General features: G+C 42.2%; 1 protein-coding gene across 1 annotated transcript; it reads left to right on the plus strand.

Annotated features, from left to right (window-relative positions):
* Nucleotides 1-1,788: 1,788 nt before the first annotated feature.
* On the plus strand, nt 1,789-20,791 carry LOC144593706 (glycoprotein endo-alpha-1,2-mannosidase-like). The gene is made up of 5 exons (XM_078399676.1): nt 1,789-1,946; nt 11,453-12,554; nt 15,095-15,204; nt 16,932-17,005; nt 18,535-20,791. Exons 2-5 carry the CDS (start codon nt 12,005-12,007, stop codon nt 19,169-19,171), a joined length of 1,371 nt encoding a protein of 456 aa, XP_078255802.1. The 5' UTR covers nt 1,789-1,946; nt 11,453-12,004; the 3' UTR covers nt 19,172-20,791.
* The last annotated feature ends 927 nt before the right edge of the window (nt 20,792-21,718 follow it).

Here is a 21,718-nt window from a genome sequence, read left to right on the forward strand (position 1 = left end):
GTTTTTTTGGAACACTGTGTGAAATTCTTGCCATTCTCCCGAGAAGGAAGGATTTTATTGGCCTTCTAATGAAGATTCAGAATTAGAGTGTTTTTGGTTGTACAATGGTAGGAAGAATGAGCCAAAGACAATATGCTTTATGCATGATTTACAAACAGCTAAAAGAAAACACTTACTTTGATACAGCAATATTTATGAACGATCTCTTTATTATAATTTAGCAAATGTCCTTGTGCTTTATCTTGTGATCCCCTGAGATTCCACAGAAGTGGAAGCAACTCATTGCCAACAGGAAATGACCACAGTATGGCGAGTCCGGAGGCTCGTTCTTTGTTGAAGAAGTTTATTGCGACAGCAATATTCGATCACAAAGTTTAATGAATGAGATTACAGACAACCATTAATTCTAACTGTTCACTTCGAAGAAGTCTCTCAACTGCTGGTTTTTGGGCGCCAAAACCACACGTGACGACGCTGTCCAATCAGCGGTCTCACTCCCTGAACCAATCCCTACGGTCGCACCCACACGTGACCTTGCTGGCCAATCTGAGGGTTCGACTCCCAGGACCAATCTCCATGGTCGCTACAACAGGAGCTGAAGAAGAACTGAAACTAAGAACCGGACCATTGCAGCTAAAATGCAGCCATCCTACTAGAGAGCAGGACCATTCCGAGAAACCCATCGGAAACGGAAAATATTGTAAGTCAAAATGCATTTAATACATGTGATCACATGGCCGGAAGCGAGCTGTGGCTCGCTATGGGTCGCTGCCATTTTAACTGGAATGTATTCAGATGTGTGCAAGTGGATTAGAGTTGGACTTACAGCGGGATTGATTGTATATATTCACCCACTGAACTTTTTTTTCTCTTTTATTATAATGTGTACAGTGCACTATGTTTACATATTCTGTTGTGCTGTTGCATGTAAGAATTTCATTGTTCTATCTGGGACATATCTGGGTTAACATATGATAATAGTTTGACGGCACTGGGCCTGTACTTGCTGGAGTTTAGGAGAATGAGGAGGGACCTCATTGAAACTTACAGAATAGTGATAGGCCTGTATAGAGTGGATGTGGAGAGGATGTTTCCACTGGTGTGAGAGTCAAGGACTAGAGGCTATAGCCTCAGAATTGAAGGACTTTCCTTTAGTTAGGAGGATTTTCTTTAGACAGTTATGGCGAATCTGTGGAATTCATTGCCACAGAAGGCTGTGGAGGACAGGTCAATGGATATTTTCAAGGCATAGATAGATTATTGATCAGTACAGGTGTCAGAGGTTATGGGGAGAAGGCAGGAGAATGGAGTTAGGAGGGAGAGATGGATTTGCCATGATTGAATGGCGGAGTAGAGTTGATGGGCCAAATGGCCTAATTCTGTTCCTATCACTTATCACCTAATGACCTCGTGACCTTGTGGTCTTGTGGAGAACTGTTGCCAAATAAAGCTGTGATGTATCCCAATAAGATGATTTTTATGGTGCGTCTGTGCAGCAAGTTGGCACAAAAATCGAGCATAGAATATAGAACAGAGGTTAAGGGAAGAAGGCAGGAGAATGGAGTTGAGAGGGAGAGATGGATCAGCCATGATTGAATGGTGGAGTAGGCTTGATGGGCCGAACGGCCTAATTCAGCTCCTAACACTCGTGATCTTATGGACAATAGATGGATACCCTCGACTTGATTGACGGGTGAGGGGAGGGGCAGGAGAGGGGAGGGGGAGTGGGAGTGGTCCCGGGCCCCGCCCCCCACGCGCATGCGCTGCGGCAGCTGCTCCGGGCAGCAGGTGACCGGATGTTTGCAGCTGCAGTCGGGTGTGCGGCGCGAGCGAGAGCGCGGCGGTTGCCTGCTCTGACTAACGGTCGTTTCACCCCCGCCCCTTGCCCGCTACAACCCGCCCCTCCGTCCCCGGTGCCGCTGCCCGGGCAACCCGCTGCCGCGGAGGTGAGACGGGGAGGGGGTGTGCGCACCCGCGGGGCTCTGGAGAAGGAGCGGCTTGCGGCCAGGGGGGAAGAGTGTGACCCAGTGTGGAGCAGGGGGGAGACGAGGCAGTGGGCGGGGGAGGAGAGGGTAGAGGTGTGTGTACGGGGGGGTGGTAGAGATGCGGGATGTGGGGGTGTTAGAAATGCGGGGTGTGGGGGGTACAGATGAGATGTGGTGTGTGGGGGGGGGGGTGGAGATGTGGTGTGGGGGTAGAGGTGTGTGTGGGGGGTAGAGATGTGTGTGGGGGTAGAGATGTGGGGGGGGAGAGGTGTGTGGGGGGTAGAGATGTGACGGGGTGTGGGGGTAGAGATGCGGGGGTGTGGGGGGGGGGTAGAGATGCGGGGGTGGGGGGGGTAGAGATGCGGAAATGGTGGGAGTTGATGTGGTAGTGTGGGGGGATAGTGATGTTGGGTTCTGTGGGTTTGGAGGTGGGGGGTAGAGGTGTGGGGGTAGAGATGCGGTAATGTGGGGGGGGGTAGAGATGTGAGGGGGCGTGTGGGGTAGAGATGTGGGAGTGTGGGGGGGAGAGGTGTGGGGGGTAGAGATGTGGAGGTGGTAGCGATGCGGGAGTGTGGGGGTAGAGATACGGGGGTGTGTGGAGGGGTTAGAGATGTGGGAGTGTGGGGGGTAGAGGTGTGGGGGGGTGGTAGCGATGCGGGAGTGGGGGTAGAGATGTGAGAGGGTGTGGGGGGGTTTAGAGCTGTGGGGGTAGAGATGCGGGGGGGGGTGTGGGGAGTTAGAGATGCGGGGGCGTGTACGGGGGTTAGATGCGGGGGCGTGTGGGTGGGGTTAGAGATGCGGGGGCATGGGGGTTGGAGGGTTAGAGGTGCGGGGGCGTGTGGGTGGGAGGGTTAGAGGTGTGGGTGGGAGGGGGGGTTAGAGATGTAGGGGCGTGTGGGTGGGGGTAGAGATGCGGGGGCGTGTGGATGGGGAGGTAGAGATTTGGGAGTTTGTGGCTGGGGGATTTAGAGATGCGGGTGTATGGGGGGGTTAGAGATGCGGGGGTGTGGGGGAGGTTAGAGCGGCGGTGGTGTGTGGGTAGAGATGCGGTAGTGTGTAGGTAGAGATGCAGTAGTGTGTGGGGAGTCGAGATACAGGAGGGTGTGGGGGTGGTAGAGATGAGAGGAGGGGGGGGGGGTGTGTGGGAGTGGCGGTGGATCTGGGAGATTCAGGGAGGAGCTGGGTGAGGGGGCCCCAGATACAGTGTAGTACATGTAGGGGTGGTTTGCAGCCAGGAGGAGTGGATGGGGGAGAAAAGAAGGGAAGAGAGAGGAAGTGCAAGAGAATTGAGGCGGAGAGGGAGATGACCCGGGTAAAGTGTGGTGAAGGAGTGGAAACCCAGAACAATGTAGGGATGACACAAAATGCTGGAGTAACTCAGCGGGACAGGCAGCATCTCTGGAGAGAAGGAATGGGTGATGTTTCAGGTCAAGACCCTTCTTCAGTATTGTGGTGATTGTTATTTGTGAACTGGTTGCTGGATTTTGCCACGGGTTGGGCTGAAGGGACTAAAATCTGAAAAGGACTATTTTGCATTCAGACTTAAGACACCAGTCAACAGCAGTTGAGAGAGTATCAGTTGTGGCAGTAGATTAATGGGTTGGGATCATCAGCTTTCGTTAGGGTGTGCTGAAATGTGGAGCTGGAAAAGTAAACTCCAGAGGTGACTGAGGTACAGTCCCACCATTAACCTTCGAACTGTTTTGAAAAAAACACCCTTTAGTCACATTCAAACAGGATTTCTTGCTACTTAAGCCTGCTGTGTATTTTTTGGTCTGCAGACCAAGTGTGCACAGCTGAAAGCTACAGATCCCAGATACCTTATGTGGTCCTTTTAGTTGATCTTTGTGGCAAGTTCCCAATTTTATGACCTTGATATCAGAATTGGGAATGTTTACTAATGATTGCTAAATATTCAATTGCATTTGCTGCAATTTAGACATTGAACAAGTAAATGTTTGCTTTCAGGTGTGGACTGATAAGTAACGTTTCATTTGTCTCACTCAATTGCATGCCATGATCACGAACAAGATCAACTAGCCCTGATTTTCAATGGCTTTAGTTTAGAGATACAGTGCGTCAACATTTTTTCGATGTAATACGTTCCTTGGTTCAGACATCTGTTTGGTGGGAGGAAAAAAGGTCAGTTGCAATATTGGTCAAATACATTTTTGGTGCTTTGGGAAGAAATGCATTTATGGGTTCAGAAGGAAAATCAGCAGTGGGAGTCTTAAATTGCTGTGTGTATGCTGTATGCCATCAGAAGATGGAAAAATATTTCAAGTGCGCTGCAGAAAGATCTTGAGGACATGTAAAGAACAAAAAATTTCTGGAATATGTGAGCATAAGAAAGAATGCAATAAAAGATTGTATTCTATGGGAAAAAGTGGGGTATATTTAGTGTGTATCCAACAAGCATTTGTGCAATAGGGATTCGTATCATTGCATATTTCGCGCTCTGGGAAAGAACCGTGTCAAATATGAATAAACGTAACTAGTACAGTAAGAAAAGTGATAGATGGATGGGGGGCTAAAGCAAGAAAAACAGTAAATAAACAACGTGATTCATCCAAGGAATAGATTCTCATACACGACATTTCTCAAGGGGGAAGAGAAAAGGCCTTGGGGGTAGAACTCTGAATGATTAATGCAATGGAAATCAAAACCAAACTGCTTTCACAATGTTTGTTATATGTGTTAATTTTGTATATTGTAGAAAAGCAAGCTTAATATGAAATGTACAGATGAATGCTCAAAATAAAAATAGGTGATGGATGCAAAGAGTAATAGAATTGACAGGTAAAATAAAAAAACAATTAATCCTTGAATACAAAAGTAGTTATTTAGATGTAGTGCATTTTTGGGATATTCAGAGGTCACAAAAGCACCATTCCAAGTTATTTTGAATTCAAAGTTAATGGAGAGTCTAAATGAAGAATGGGGATGTTGAATGGGGATAAAGAGCACATACGTGAGGATGCTATTTATAGACTATAGCTCTGCCTTCAACACAGTCATCCCCTCCAAGCTCACCTCCAAACTCCACCAGCTAGGCCTCAGCTCGCCTATATGCAACTGGATCCTGAATTTTCTGACGGAATGCCATCAGGCAGTGAAAATGGGCCTCCACCTGTCCTCCACCACCACCCTGAATACTGGCACACCTGTCCCTAAACACATCAAAAACCAAGGAGCTAATTATCAACTTTAGAAGGACACAGAATGCGGAATATGCTCCAGTACTCATCAACAGAGACAAAGTGGTGAGAGTGTCCAGCTACAGGTTTCTGGGCACACACATTTCAGAGGTCCACCAACACTGCTGCGCTGGTCAAAAAAGCAGAGCAACGGCTGTTTTTCCTGAGAACGCTAAAAAAGGTCGGTCTGCCACAACAGCTACTGATGACCTTCTACCGCTGCACCACAGAGCATACGGCATCTATGTGTGGTATCTCAGCTGCATGGCAGCGGACAGGAATGCTCTTCAGCGGGTCGTCTGCAGAGCGCAGAGGATCATTGGGACACAGCTGCCAGCCCTGGAGGACATCTACAAGGCATGCTGCCTCAGGAAAGCCACCAGCATCTACAAAGACTCCACACACCCAGGCCACCGTCTGAACTACTTCCACCTGGCCGACGTTACAAAGCCTTCTACTGCCCGCACCTCCAAACTAAGAAACAGCTTTATCCCTAGAAGTATAGCTGCTCTGAATCGGTCCTGCTGAGTGCCCACCATGATCTGTCTCTGTCCCCAGGGTCATCTGGCACAACCGACCCTGGCATTAACCTTTTTTTTGTACTTTACCTTGTTTCTCCTTTTTTTTTCTCCCCCCCCCCCCCCCACTTCTTCGCTGTGACATTCTCAATCTCTTTGTACTTGTACAATGACAATAAAAGATATTGTATTGTATTCACGAATGAAAAATAAGATATTGTTCTGGCCTAGAACTGTGTTACTAAATATGAGGTCAAAGAAAGCAATGATCAGTGGTCGGTGCTGCATCCTGTTATTTTCCTGTGTTTATTGTGCTGTGAAAGCCATGTCTGTTTTGCCTCTTGATGTATGGAATGTACATTACTACTCTGAGAGGAACAGTTTGGGAACGTAATTATGATGTTACAGAATGAATGAGTAGGTTCAAGGGGTGCTGTGGCCTACTTATATTTCTTGTGTTCTTATGATGAAAGAGAGCTGGGTGTTATTGGAAAATGTGTAAAAATTAGGGGACTAGTGGAAGGAGAGTTTGTAAATGAGAAATAGAAGAGAGCTTGAAATGTGGATCTCTGGAGGCAACTACAAAGCAAAAGGTGAAGCCTTGGCAGGCAGTAATGACTGCACTGAATGGAAGCCGTTGAGTCTTGTTCAACTGAACAACAGTTGAGATATACAGGCATTTGGATAGACCATGGCTGATTAGGGAGAGTCAGGATGGTTTTCTACGTGGGAGATTGTGTCTCACAAATCTGAGTGAGTTTTTTCAAAATGTAACCAAAAAGTTAGACGAGGACAGAGCTGTAGACATTGTACACAGTAAACCCTCATAACAGACCATGGAAGGGAACGGTGTCCGTTATTGCTGATTGTCCCCTATAGATCATAAGAGATCATAAGTAATAGGAGTAGCATTAGACCATTCAGTCCATCCCGTCTACTCTGCCATTCAAATATGGTTGATCTATCTCTCCCTCCGAACCCCGTCCTCCTGCATTCTCTTCATAACCTCTGATACCCATACTAATCAAGATCTATCTCTGCCTTAAATATAACCACTGACTGCCTCCACAGCCTTATGTGGCAAAGAATTCCACAGATTCACCACCCTTTGGCTAAAGAAATTCATCCTCATTTCCTTCCTAAAAGAACGTCCTTTAATTCTGAGGCTATGACCTCTAGTCCTTGACTCTAAGCCTTTCACTATTCTGTACATTTCAATGAGGTAACCAAATTTATATATAACCAAATAATGGAGTTGAAGTCATGACTTGCGCTTGACTTGGATTTATGTGAGGGAGATCGTCGGCCTCACTCTCTCGTCCTGGCCTATCGGGTTCCAGCAGCAAGACATAGACAGCAAGACTTGCAAGACAGCAAGACGGCTGGGGACAGGTCAGGATGCAGTGGATGGTCAGAAGTGTCCTACGTATCTCACTCTGCCCTGTTTGAGCTCCACGACGCTTTGCTGGGATCGTCTTTCTGCCCGTTGAACCTTCTGGTGGTTTCATCCGCGCAATCCACCAAACCCAGGCTTCACAAGCTAGGTAGACAAGACCTTAAGTCGCTGGAACCAACGACTTGCCGACTGCACTTGTGGCATGCACACAAGACAGTGGAGACATCGTGGGGGCGGGGCCGCCCACTGCCCTTATAACCAAATGAGGGTATATATATAGTTTAACCCAAGGTCGGGTGGGAAGAAATGCCGCATGAGGAAGGATTTAAAGCAGGTGAATCCGTCCACTGAGGCGCCGCAGAGCCCCTTACCCCACACGTAAAGCATCAGGGATGGGCTCGGTATTCACCCTGCCAGCAGGAGTCCGTGCAAAGAGGATCTTTCAGAATTACCAAGCGACCGAGGCATCCGTTGCCATGGTCCAACATCCCAGGACTTCGCTTTGTTGCAGCCGCTGGAAACCCGTGCCCAATGCAAAGCTCTTCAAGGGCAATTTACTGCTCGCTCTCTCCCCGCCTCCATCTTTCTACTGCCCAATGCTGCGCTGCGTGCCAACCGCCACCACAGATGGACGTCTCGGTCCACTATAAAATCTGTTATAAAATCTATATACTAAAACTCTCGTTTGTTATCTTGTTTGTGACTGAACTTCAGCCAAAACGGTGCACGATAGCGCGACAATTTTAGGCCCACCTCACTCACCATTGTTACTTTAGTGATAATGCAAGTAGTTTTATTGAAATCGGTGTTATATTTTTAAAGTTATTCACATTTTTAAGTTTAAAAGGAGGGGAGGGGGAGAGGAGGAGGGAAGGGGAGGGGGGGGAGTTTGGAGAGGACAGGGTGCTGCACCAATGCAGGAGAGCTTTGGGCCCAACGGGTCCACTTTATCTAGTAGTTTATAATAATGAGACAGTATATGGATTTCAGCAAAGGCATTTGCCAAGGGTTCCGCATGGAATGCTGCACTGGAAGATTAGCTGGATAGAAAATTGACTTCATGGAAGGAAGCAGAGGGTGATGGTGGAAGGTTGTTTTTCCGACTGGAGGCCTGTGCCCCAGGGTTCAGTGCTGGGCCCATTGCTGTTTGTCATCTATATTAATTATTTGGATGAGAATGTACAGGGTGTGGCGGCACCCGGGAGCTAGGCCACTCCCTTGGTCATCCCACTCCTGACACCATCGGTGCGGTCACATGTCCCTTCCGCCCTGCAGGACTGTCCTTTTGTGTTCCTGCGTCGGGATGCCCACCGGCCACCCCTTCAGTGGCCTTATGAGGGACCGTTCAAAGTGCTTGAGCGGGGCTCTGCCACCTTCGTGTTGGACATGGGGGGTCGTCCTGAGACGGTCTCTCTTTCACGGCTGAAGCCGGCGCATGTGGACATTAGCCAGCCGGTTCTACTGGCGCAGCCTCGCCCTCGGGGTCGTCCCGCGTCCCGGCCCTTACCCCCGGAGTTCCCGCGGGTGCCTTCCCCTGGCGGGGTGGTTCTGCTTCCTGCGCCCGCCGTGGCGCGCACACGGGCTGGCCGTTTCGTCCGTCCCCCTATCCGTTTCGTGCCTTCGGTTCTTGGGGGGGGGGTCCTGTGTCGGCACCCAGGGGCTAGGCCACTCCCTTGGTCATTCCACTCGGCACTCAGTGGACGGGAGGGATTAGGTCACTTCCTGGGTCAGTCCCCTTGGGTCAGGTGGTCTGGGACTATAAAGGTTTTGGGTGTGTCGACTCACGAGTTCTTGAGTGCGGTGTTTGGTGCCTATGGTAATAAAGTGTTAACTACTCACCTGGCGTCTGGCCTGATTACCGCGGTGACCGCACCCACTACAAGGGCAACATTAGTTAATTTGCAGTTAACACTCAAGTGGGAGGTATTGTAGATAGCAAAAGTGGTTATCAAAAATTGCAGCAGGATCTTGATCGATTTGGCAAGTGGGCTGAGTAATGATTAATGGAGTTTATTACAGATAAGTGTGCGGTGTTGCACTTTGGGAAGTCTAAACGGAGCAGGACCTACACAGTGAATGGCAGGGTTCTGGGGAGTGTTATGGAGCAGAAGGATCTATGAGTGCAGGTATATGTTCCTTGAAAGTGGCATCACAGGTAGATAGGGTGGTCAAGAAGGCTTTTGACACATTGGCATTCGTCAGTCAGAGTATTGAGTATAGAAGTTAGGAGATTATATTACAGCTGCACAAGACATTGAGCGGCCACATTTGGAGTATCGTGTTTAGTTTTGGTCACCGTGTTATAGGAACTATGTTGTTAAACTGGAAAGAGTCCAGAGAAGATTTGTATGGATGTTGCGAGGACTCGAGGGCCTGAGCTATAGGGAGAAGTTGAGCAGGCTAGTACTTTATTCCTTGGAGTGCGGGAGGATGAGAGATGATCTTATCGAGGTGTAAAAGATCACGAGGGGAATAGATAGGATAAATGCAGTCTTACCCAAGTTTAAATTGAAGGGGAAAGCTTTTAACTGGAGCCCGAGGGGCAACATTTTCACACAAAGGGTGGTGAGTATATGGAACAAACGCCAGAGGAGGTCATTGAGGTAGGTACTATCATAACCTTTAAAAACACATTTGAACAGGATAGATTTAGAAGGATATATGGGCCAATTGCAGGCAGGTGGGACTAGTGTAGATGGGGCACATCGGTGTGGGCAAGTTGGGTTGAAGGCTGTTTTCCATGCTGTATGACTCGTGATTCTATAGCAGTGAAAAACTGTTGCAACAGGATTTTATGTTCAATCAAAGGCTGAAGTCAAATAAGAACTCGAGGAAGGATAGACTTCATTTATCACTGAGAAATGATTGTGACTATGTAAGAGCCCCAATTTAGGAGCTTCTTATTTAATGGCAACGAAGAATATGAAATGGAGGTTGAATGAGGGACAGTGGTTTTTTATATGGATTTGATTTGAGAAGAGTGACAGGTTTGAAGCAGTTAACTGCAGATGGGAAGATACCAATGGTGTACAGTCATTAAATTCTGTGTTTTATGCATAAATGTAAATAAAGCACAAAAAAATTAAGCACGCTATAAAATGCATATTAACTCTAAAGAACTGACTGCCTTGTCAGTCATTTTAAAGTGTATCAGGTGGGGAGCCGAGTCTTAGCCTGGTAGTGAGAGTAATCAACAATAATGCAAGAGTAATGCCGTAGCACCCACTGTCGCTCACTATGTGACTCATTGTAACTGTGTTGTGGTCTTATCACTCACTTTTTTTGATCAGTCATGTTTCATGCCTGATTGAGTGTTTAATGCACTGGGAAGGATATCTTGAGGGAGAAATGAAGTGTTTGTTTGATCCCAGTGCTTTGCACCAAAGAGAGATTGTATGCTTTCTAAAAATGTTTTTACAGACTGGTGTAATTTCTTTCTTATGGTTAGTTCAGAACTAAGTTTTAAAAATGAAACTTTTCTTGCCTCATAGATACTGTCTTATGGAATTTTGAATGTGAGCTGAATGTTGCCATTGTAGGTGTTATTTATCTGACTTTGACTATATCCACATTTTACACAAACGTTTGTGGATTTGATCATTCTTCTGCAATGTTATTAAAGAGCCTAAGTTTTTTGAGGTGATGTTCTTGATATTCATGTTTCTCCTAATGATACTAGAAATTGCATTTTTGCATTTTGGGATTCCACCACATAGATGATGTGGTCAATTACTTGGTCAAAGTAAATTACTTGGTCAAAGTAATTTAGTTTTCTCTGGCAGTAGTAATGAGTGGAAAGTTGTTCTTCCACATTTATATTCAGTGGTTTCATATTTATGTAAATTTTTGTGGCATTCTGGTGTATTTCGCTGTTTAGTTTTGTTTATTATTGTCATGTGCACCAAGGTACAGCGAAAAGCTTTTGTTTGGATCTGTCCAAAGAAAGAAAAAACTATATGTGAATAAAAGCAAGCTGTGCACAGATAAGTGGTACAACATTTAGTGCAAAGATACAGCATTGAAATCTGAAAAAATCTGATTAAAGATAGTTCAAAGGTCTCCAATGAGGTAGATCTGCACTCTTGCTGATGAGAGGACTGTTCAGTTGCCCATAACAGCTGGGAAGAAATCACCTAATGCCGTGTCCCCTAATCAGAATAGTTGCTTTAACTCTTATATCCTTTACTCTGGTTATTTCCAACTTTGTTTCTTCAAGTGAAATAATATTTGATGTTCCACTATCTCCATATTTGCAGTTGTTCGTGTCATTCACATCAGTGTATTCTTAGACTATGGGTGTTTTAATTTTTGGGTAGGAGTAAAAGTGACATTAAATTTATTTTTGCTTTATTTCAGGTTATAAATCCATCTACAAATTACATTTGCAGAGAAGGCCATTTTAAATCGGATGTGATCTCCAGTTTGCACATCTACATGCTGTTGTCTCCACTCAAAATAAAGCATTGTTCCTGTCCATAGAACCTGCAGGAAGGTTTTGAAGATGTAACTGATAATCACAATGTACATAAGTACTCTGGAAATTATTAGAAAATAATCTCTGCCATGATCCAGCTCAATCCAGCAAAACGATTTCTTAGATTGCTTGATTTCTGGGTTCCTAAAAATCGTTTTCTCAAATTGGAGAAAAGTAATTTTTTTTAACTTTTCAGAAATGTTAAGATTTTTGATATAGTCAACGAAATATCCTTTTTGACAAATGGTTAATTTGCATGGTTTTAGAACTTTAATTTTCTCCACCTACAACACAAAGCTCTAAAGTGCTTGAGACTTCCAAAAGAGGTGGTGGTTTTTCTATCATTTTGGTAGTTAAACTTTTTTTTTTCCCTTGTGCTTGACGTATAATTAAAATGTACTTGTGGATATAACCAGCATTTCGAGCATGTCATCATGGCTAGATTTCGGAGAAAAATGTGGATCACATTACTGCTCTTTCTTTTATTTGTTTTTGGTGTCATGATGGGCTTGAAGACACTGAGACCTGAAGGAGTCGGGTTTATAGATGGTGTAGGATTTGAATTATTGCCACATCTTCGACAACAAGCTGATCCCAGTAACCGGAAATTAAATATCCCCAGTGCTGCAAAGCCAGCTGAAAGTGGAACTCTTCCTCGTAATTCAAAAATGGAAGGACTACATAGCGTGACACGTGCTCCCACGTCTGATGAAAATGTTGACCATTTTCCTGCAGTGAATTATGATTTGCATGCATTTTATTACTCGTGGTATGGAAATCAACAGTTTAATGGGAAATACATACACTGGAATCATCCACTGGTCCCCCACTGGGATCCTAAAATAGCAAGCAGTTATCCCAAAGGAAGGCATAATCCTCCTGAAGACATAAGCTCCAATTTCTATCCTGAGTTAGGAGCTTATAGTTCTAGAGATCCAGCAGTCCTCAATGCACACATGAAGCAATTCCGAGCAGCTGCAATAGGTAATGGAATTGTTATCACAATAATGTTGAACATTTTATTGAATATTGTTTAATTAATTATTAATTCTCTTTCCCCACTCCTGCCATTTCATATAATTTTACCAATATTTATTTGGACAGTAGCTGAAAGATTAATAACTTTTATACTTCTAATATCTATGGCCCGCCTGCAGGCAAAACCTTGTTAGTTTCTGAGATTGATGGTACAGAGGATAGAGCAATAGTTTCAGAAAAGGATCACCAATCCAGTGGGAAATCTGTTCTATAGATTGTAGGTGGTTAGGTTAATTATTATCACCTGTACCAAGATACAGTGGGGAAAATAAATGTTCTGTGTACTAACCAGGCAAATTGTACCACCCGTGAGTGCTTCAGGTGGTGCAAAGGAGAAAATACTGCAGAGGATAGTGTTCCAGCTTTAGAGAAAGTGTAGATTTTTTTTAAAGTGCAAGAGCCACAATAAGACAGATTGGGAATTCATCCTCGGATTCATCCTGAATTGAACAGTCCCTCAGTTCAATTCAGTTCTGTTTAGTTTATTTTTGCATGTACTGAGGTACAGTGAAAAGCTTTTGTTGTATGCTAACCAATCAGGGGAAAGATAATACATGATTACAATTGAGCCATTTACAGTCGATGGATACATGATAAGGGAATAACGTTTAGTGCAAGGTGAAGCCAGTAAAGTCTGATCAAAGATAGTCCGAGGGTCACCAATGAGGTAGAGAGTAGTTCAGGTCTGCTCTCTCGTTGTGGTAAGATGATTCAGTTGCCTGCCAAGAGACTGATAACAGCAGGGAAGAAGCTGTTCTTGAATGCGGTGGTACATGCTCTCAAGCTTTTGTACCTTCTGCCCCATGGGAAAGAGTAAAAAAAAAAGTGACCAAGGTGTGAGTAGTCTTTGATTATGTTGAATCTGGAGGCAATATGAAGTGAAGATTAAATTAAGTGAGGGGAGGCTGGTTTGTGTGATGGGCAGACCTTTATAAAAGGAAAGATGTATTTTAGATTATTAGAGGTCTAAGTTAGACTTGCTATATAAACATAGCACAAAAAGTAAGGAAATTTGTGTTTGGTAGATTATTTCTTTGTTGTAACAATGCTTCTTGGCAATAAATCTTATACCGTTGGAAAGCCTGTTTATTTCCCTTTTAAATGGTGCCACATTTGTAAGGAACATGCATTTGTGGGATGAGCAGCAGAGCTGAGTATATGGGTTGCGCCCATGAAAAATTTGCCAAACTTCTCTGCCAATGCCAAACAGCTTATTCTGCTGTTGCTATTGATTCTTGTTTTGAGCTTCTGGTACCCCCAGGTGCTGACAAGAATGGGATGCCATCCCACAACAGTGTGTGACCAGGCTGGTGACCAGCATGAGGAGGAGGTGCCAGGCTGTTATGGCTGTGTATGGTTCTTCCACACGCTACTGTGGCTCCTATTTATTAAATGAATAAATTGTTAAATTGCCAATATGTCTTGTTTCTTCAGACTTCAATCATCCAATCCACCAAACCACCGAACAAGAGTCAATGGCAGAATAAGCTGTTTGGCATTGGCAGAGAAGATTTGGCAAATTTTTCATGGGCGCAACCCATATACTCAGCTCTGCTGCTCATCCCACAAATGCATGTTCCTTACAAATGTGGCACCATTTAAAAGGGAAATAAACAGGCTTTCCAATGGTATAAGATTTATTGCCAAGATGCATTGTTACAACAAAGAAATAATCTACCAAACACAAATTTCCTTACTTTTTGTGCTATGTTTATATGGTATGGATCCTTGTATGGATGCCATTGTCTAACATTATTAACAAGAATCTCTCGGTTGGGTTTTTGTGCTTACTGATATTCTTATGCTTTTGAGCAGCAATCTTAAATTACTTTTGAAAACATCTTATTTAAATATCTCCTTTGTTATATATTTATAACAATCATAACTTCTCTAATTTCTCAATGGAAAAACATTGCATGCATGCTTTAAAACTTATTGTCCTATTCTGACATGATTATCAATCAGCATAGGACAATAAATTTTAAAGTATGCATGCAATATTTTTGCATCGAAAAATTGTGGATTTTCAACATTACTGTTGAATTGGCGGTATTGCAGCAAACATTTTTAACAGCAGGATGTGATTACACAATTAGCAGCTGTTTTTGACGAAATTATTTTGCGCATGAGTGTATCTCGTGTGCATTGATTGTTAGACATTATTAATGCATGATATTTTCTAACAATTTTGTGTCCTGACTTGCAGCTTTATTTTATTTAAGATTGTTATGTTGTTACATTCTCTATAAATTGTGGAACTCTCTGGAATGCTCTATAAATTGTGAAACTCTGGAATATTTCATGTTATAGTAAATTGAAATAAAATGCTTAAGGGAAATGTTAGTGTTATATTCTTTAGATAAAGTGAACTGACTTAATGGAGAATTATTTGGTTTGCTGATATTCTGCAAACAATTTGGCTGTGCTTTAATTGTATTCATTTAAACTATCTGTAAGGATGTCATTCTGCTTCCTTGAATCACCAGGTGTGTTGGCCCTGTCCTGGTATCCACCTGGATTGTTTGATGAGAATGGTGAGCCCACAGATGGTCTAGTGCCAGTCATACTGGAAGCTGCACATAAATATCAGTTAAAGGTATTATTCAAATATATTTTTACATCTTATGTTGAAGGTAAAATTTCAATGGCATTATTACTGACATGTGACACTTCTAGCTATGTAAATAACTTGCAGGGAAGCAGGACTAGTCATACTTAGCAGTTTAGCTATGTGTACAACTCCAATGAAAGATTTGTTTGTGAGGGACAATAATCCATGGGGCTTGAGTGATCCTATTAATGGTATTTATTTGTGGATACAAGGAACTGCTGATGCTGGTTTACAAAAAAAGACTGCTGGAATAACTCAGCAGGTCAGGCTGGATGCCCCTTTGCCTTCCTCCCTGATTATGTTCTGCGTGGTAGCTTTGTATGTCATGGACTGCCCACACTGGATACCCTTTCTCCACATTGATAAACTAGGCCTGCTTTCACTCTGCATCGCTTAATTATTGGTATGGTAACCTCATCTTATGACTTGGGCAGGTCTTCTGCCATTTTTGCTATTCTATTCCAGTATTGCAATTCGAATTTCTGCCCTTTGAATAGACTTATTTCCCTCTGTCCACCGTGTTTTGCGGATGGGGGAATAATCCCACTTGTGTTGTCTGTCAACACAATTATTACCCTTGCCCCAAAAATGAATTTTCCCTTTGGGCTCTGCAATGCAGTACCGTGTAATAGTTCTATGTCAATTATGCACTATGGATCTGTGGGTTTTAGCAAAGGTGCAATTCATGGCGGTTTATTCCCCACAGCCATACATGTGCAATTTGTACTGCATGTGTTACTGCACTTCGAAATCCATTTAGACTCTTTAGTACCACAACTAATCTGGACTATTGCGATGGCACATTTTCCTTCCTTATTTTTCTTGAGCATATATTTGTACTCTGAATCAGATGAGTTCTAAATGTCCCCCATCTCAATGGTCAGGGTCCCCGTCTTTTTTTTAATGATGTGCACACTTTAGCTGGAAATACCTGGCACTGCCTCCATTTTGTTTAAACTGTTGAATAGTAGCCAGGCAACATTACAGACAACAATTTATTTTAGCTCCATTTTTTCTGCCCGTTCCTGTGCAACTGTTGTTGCCTCAATCAGTGCTAATGTTGCTTTTCATATGCAGCCAGTTCCCTTTTCACCTCTTATGTAATAAAAATGAACTGCTAATGCTGCTTTATACGAAAGATAGACACAAAAGAAAGGCCCAGACCCAAAACATCACCTAACTATTTTCTCCAGGGATGCTGCCTGACCCATTGAGTTACTCCAGCATTTTGTGTTTTCCTTTTTCAACTCGTTTGTTTTGGTTTCAAGCATTCTATTTTTGGCACACTGCTAACTTGGTGCAGGAGCAATTATCCATCCCACTGGTGGGAGGTTTTCTATCTATTTGGGGAAGCCTGCTCCCTTTAAGTATTTATAATTGAGTTTGGTAGCTTTTCTGGCTTATCTTGCAATTCTCTCTCCCAATACATGGTGATCCCCATTTACTCAATACATTTGCCAAGTTACCAATTCCCTTAGTTGTCCACCCACCCCTGGACATGAACGGTCTCGGATTTTGGCACTGGTCGTCTTTCTCAACATTTTCACTAATTCCTGCTGATCACACTAAAATGTAATGACACAAGCTGAGGATTCTGATCAGGGGTGGAGAAAGAACACTTGAGTGGAAAACTGCATTATGAGGCAGACATAATTTCCGTGAAACGATGGCGGTCTGTATTTGCACTAATTGTATTTTTATTTTTTTCATAGGTCACCTTCCACATTGAGCCATATGAAGGAAGAGAAAATAGTCTGTACAATAATTTGAAATACATCATTGACAAGTGAGTCTTTTTTAAATATTGTACTTCAAGTAATGTTTCTGGCTTATTTTTTAAAATATTAGAATTATCTTTTTTGCCAAACAAAGTGTGCCAATTTTGTAAATCAGGTATTTTATCAAGGGCCTTCCATTTTCTAGGGTGAACTTGTAGGAAGTGGCGTAGGAAGGAATTGCAGATGCTAGTTTAAACCAAAGATACAAAATACTGGAGTAACTCAGCGAGATAGGCAGCATCTCTGCAGAGAAGGAATGGTTGACGTTTCGGGTTGAGACTAGAAAAAGTGTCTCGGCCCGAAACGTCACCCATTCCTTCTCTCCAGAGATGCTGCCTGTCCCACTGCAATGCTTTACGGGGTTTGGAGAATGTCACTGGGTTTGGAGAAAGTTAAGGACTGTGAGGGTCTAGCGGGTGGGGTGGAGGTGGTGAAAATAAACACAATGAAATCCACAAAAAAAGAAAACTAATCTGGGAAACAATAGATGCCTTTTACTCAACAGCAGCAGACCAAGTCAAATGGAGTTCTGCTTAAATTAATTCTGAGATGGATCTTGCAATTCAATTATAATCCGTGCAGGTTTCTTATCCTGCATATGTGCAGAAGTCTTGCAAAGGTGACCTCAAAATGTGAATTATTTGGAGTTTTGTCATTGCGCATTGCTGATGATCCTGGACCGAAAATCTAGAAATATGTGATCGGCATATCAAGCAATAAAATGGCATTTAGTGACTCAGATTTTTTATAAAATTCCATGGTGTTTTGCAAAACATTATGCCACATAATGAAATTACTAGGCCACTGTACTAGTATTTGCCAAACTAAACTTATAAAAGGAAATTATTTACCTTCCAAGGTGCATTTTTGATAGCCATAATGTCATAATTGAGGCTCATCCCAATAATGTGATGTTTAGCATAATTTCCTTGTTCTCTAATGTGACATTTCCTTTCAAATTGCCCAGTCTCGCATCCTGCATTTTCTCAGCATCCGTACAAAAATGCATCACTTTGCCTTTTCTGAATGTTATCTCGCTTGATCGTTGTCATTCTGAAACTTGTTATTACAGGCCCTCTCAGTTGCATATCCTCCTCAAATTTCATGTTCTTAAAATCGATCGTAAACAGCTGACCCCATCACTGGACCCGCCACCATTTCCTTCACCTCCAAATTGGATAAAACAACTGTTTGTGAATGCTTTGTACTTCCTGTCCTTTACCCAGTGCACGGTGGACAGCAGTGCAAAAATCCAGAAGTTTGCCAACAATGTTTAGTCCCAATAGTGTTTAGAGATTACAATTTTAATCAAAATTCTATTAAACGGAATGTAAAACATTGCCATATTAACATTATTAGGCATTATTAGGCAAAATGCCCAGACACATGACATTCCTAATGTAGGTTGCTGAACCAACCATCGTTTTACTGTAAGTATTATATATTGATAGCAAGTATTGGGCTGTAATATTGAAATTGTATGATTGAAGTTTGGTAACATCGTTATGACTGACAACGATATTTTTTAATTTCACAGGTATGGGTCCCACCCAGCATTTTACAGACGCAAAACCCACAGTGGAAGAAACCTTCCAATGTTTTACATTTATGATTCGTATTTAACAAGTCCAGGATCTTGGGCCAACCTTTTCTCTAAGTCAGGATCAAATTCTGTTAGAAATACTCAATATGATGCACTATTCATTGCCCTAATTGTTGAAGAGAAACATAAAAATGAAATTCTTCAGGCTGGATTTGATGGAATGTATACATACTTTGCAACAAATGGATTTTCCCATGGTTCTTCTCATCAAAACTGGCAAACAATAAAAGATTTCTGTGACAGCAATAACCTTATGTTTATCCCAAGTGTAGGGCCAGGATATATAGATACCAGCATTAGGGCTTGGAACAATCATAATACAAGGAATCGAGTCAATGGCAAGTACTATGAGACTGCTTTCAGCACTGCCCTTCTAGTTCGTCCAGAAATAATCACCATAACTTCTTTTAACGAGTGGCATGAAGGAACTCAGATTGAAAAAGCAGTTCCTAAGAAGTCAAGTCAGATAGTTTATTTGGACTATTTGCCTCATAAACCAGACATCTACCTAGAGCTAACTCGTAAATGGGCAGAAAAATTTTACAAAGAGAAAGAACAGTGGCTGATGTGAATGTTTATAATCTACAGGAATAAAATAATTTTTATTTATGATATGAACAACGAGAATATTTTTGGGGGGTTGGAGTGAATGAGGAAGGGGTTGCTAAACGTCCAGGTATTTTAACAGTTTTAGATGATTTTGTTCTTAAAATCAAAGTATGACCTAAGTGATCTGAAAAGTCACGTCAAATTAAGTTTAAGAAATACTTTTATTCGTGTGGCATATTTCGATACTCCAGAGTGCGTGGCAGCCAAGTACTCAAATAGTGGTGTAGAAAATGCTGGCACAATTTTGAATATAGCAAGCTCCCCCAAACAAGTAGTCTGATCAAGGGAAAAACATTAGCCAAGTCATGTGAATAACTCTGCTTTTTAGTAGTTCTGGGGATATTTCATAAAAGTCATATGATATTTGATGAAATATCATCTACTTATGTGAAACTTAAGTTTACTAATGGTAAAGTGGTAACTTAAAACCAACTACATTTTTATATCAGAAGGCCTCCTTTACCTTATTTAGCATTGTTTAAACTGAGTATCTACAAATAGTTCAATAATTAAAAAGAGCCTGCAGGCACTATGTCCATTAATGTTCAAATAATCACGAGTAGTCCTTCCCATTCAGTCCCTCATTTGCCGCAGCACAATTTAAGTATCTATTCTAGACTTTACCGTAACATTTTATGTTTTGCTGATACAGCATGGGGACTTTATCCATTTGAATAATAGTAACATTTAATTACCAAATTATTTGAATAATAAACCTTTAATTTCTTGTAATACTTAAAACAGTGTCACAGCTGTTAGAGCTGCTGTTTCACAGCGCCAGAGACCCAGGTTCCATCCTGATCTTGGGTGTTGACTGCAGAGTTTGCTCTCCCTGTGAGCACTTTGGCTTCCACTGGGGACTCCAGTTTCTTCCCAACATCCCAAAGACATGTGCATTTGTAGGTAAAGCGGCCTCTATAACATTATGTAAGGAATGGATGAGAAAGTGGGATAACGTAGAACTAATGTAAACGGGTGAGCAATGGTCAGCGTGGGCCTGGTGGACCAAAGGGCCTGTTTCCTTGCCATAGATCAGAAAAACTTTCATTGAACAGTATAAATACAAAGTACTTCAGATGCTAGTATCTTGAGCAAAAAGCACATAGTACTGGAGTAACTCGGTGTGTCAGAAGGGTCCTGACCCAAAACGTCATCTATCCATGTCCTCCACAGATGCTACCTGACCACCTGAATTACTCTAGAACTTTATGTTTTCTTCATTGAACTTCAACTGGTTTTTGATTATAATCCAGATAGTATCACTCAATGTTAATTTATATTATTTCTTGTGGGCAATAAGTTAAGCAGGAATTTGTCTCGTGTTCAAATTGAACAACAGTAGAACATGTGCGCAATGGAATCGGCATTCAAAACTGAAACATTCCTTGTGTTTGAGGCATTTCTCAAATTTGATAAACTATCAACTACTGTATTGGCATTATTTAAACATCCTTTCGCCTTCTGTGTGGCTAAAATATAGACTTGTAATTGGTAGAGCCACTGAGCATGGATTTCAGAGTTAACACTTGAACTATTTTTATTTATTTTACTGCACCTGTGCATTTTCATTTATTCGTTGATCGAATTGAATGACTATTTGATTGTAAGTTGAATTATTCAGTGTCTTTTGGTTGATTAATAGGGACATTTCACTTCTTAAATTCTATGGTCGTTGAATTAAGTTAACAGCACTTATATACATCCCTAAGGTTTCCATCTGCATTACACCAGCACCAATTTTCTGCCATTGCAGCGTTTACAGTTTGCGGTGCGAAGGCTATTTGTTTAGTGGGGTTTTATATAATAAATATTAATTTGGAATTGTAATGATAAACTATTTCTGTTAGTATGTAACCTTTTGTATTAATCTCAAGGCCCACATACTGAATATACACTGAAAACTTTGGAATTATACTTCCATTGTGTACCAATGAACAGCCTTTAATAGTGCTTGGGTGGACTAAGCCAATTATATTTGGTGCTTTTTTTTACCCAAGTTGCATTCAGAAATAACATTCTGAATGCATTTTTTCTTAGAAACCACTGGTTGCTGTTAGCAACGTATTCATTTTTGTGAAAAGGATACATTATTTGTGGAAGAACACAGGCATGTGAAAAGACAATACAGGTATCCAGAATTAAAGAGCATCACTTTGAATTAAACTAATTTCAATTTATGTGGACTTAAGATCTGGTAATAAATTTAGATCCTAGTTCCTCTTTTGCCATCCACAGCATGTAAGGGGTGGAGTAATATTTTGTACAAAGGATTAAAATTATCTGCTGATGAAACAGAAAATGACATGTGCTGATTGTTTGTAATAAGAGTCCACCTGTATTATTTTGAATCTTATATTGGCTCAGCGGAAATGGTCTATATTTTTAAATTTTCTGGTAAATGTTGAATAATTTTGATGTAGATTACTGAATAATTGTCACTGCATGAACTTAATTCTGCAGTATATTTTGTAAATCCCAGCTTCTACAACAGGCTTATAATTTTACATAA

Source organism: Rhinoraja longicauda, chromosome 5 (genome assembly GCF_053455715.1).
Source record: "Rhinoraja longicauda isolate Sanriku21f chromosome 5, sRhiLon1.1, whole genome shotgun sequence".
In the NCBI taxonomy this organism is placed as follows: Eukaryota; Metazoa; Chordata; class Chondrichthyes; order Rajiformes; family Arhynchobatidae; genus Rhinoraja; species Rhinoraja longicauda.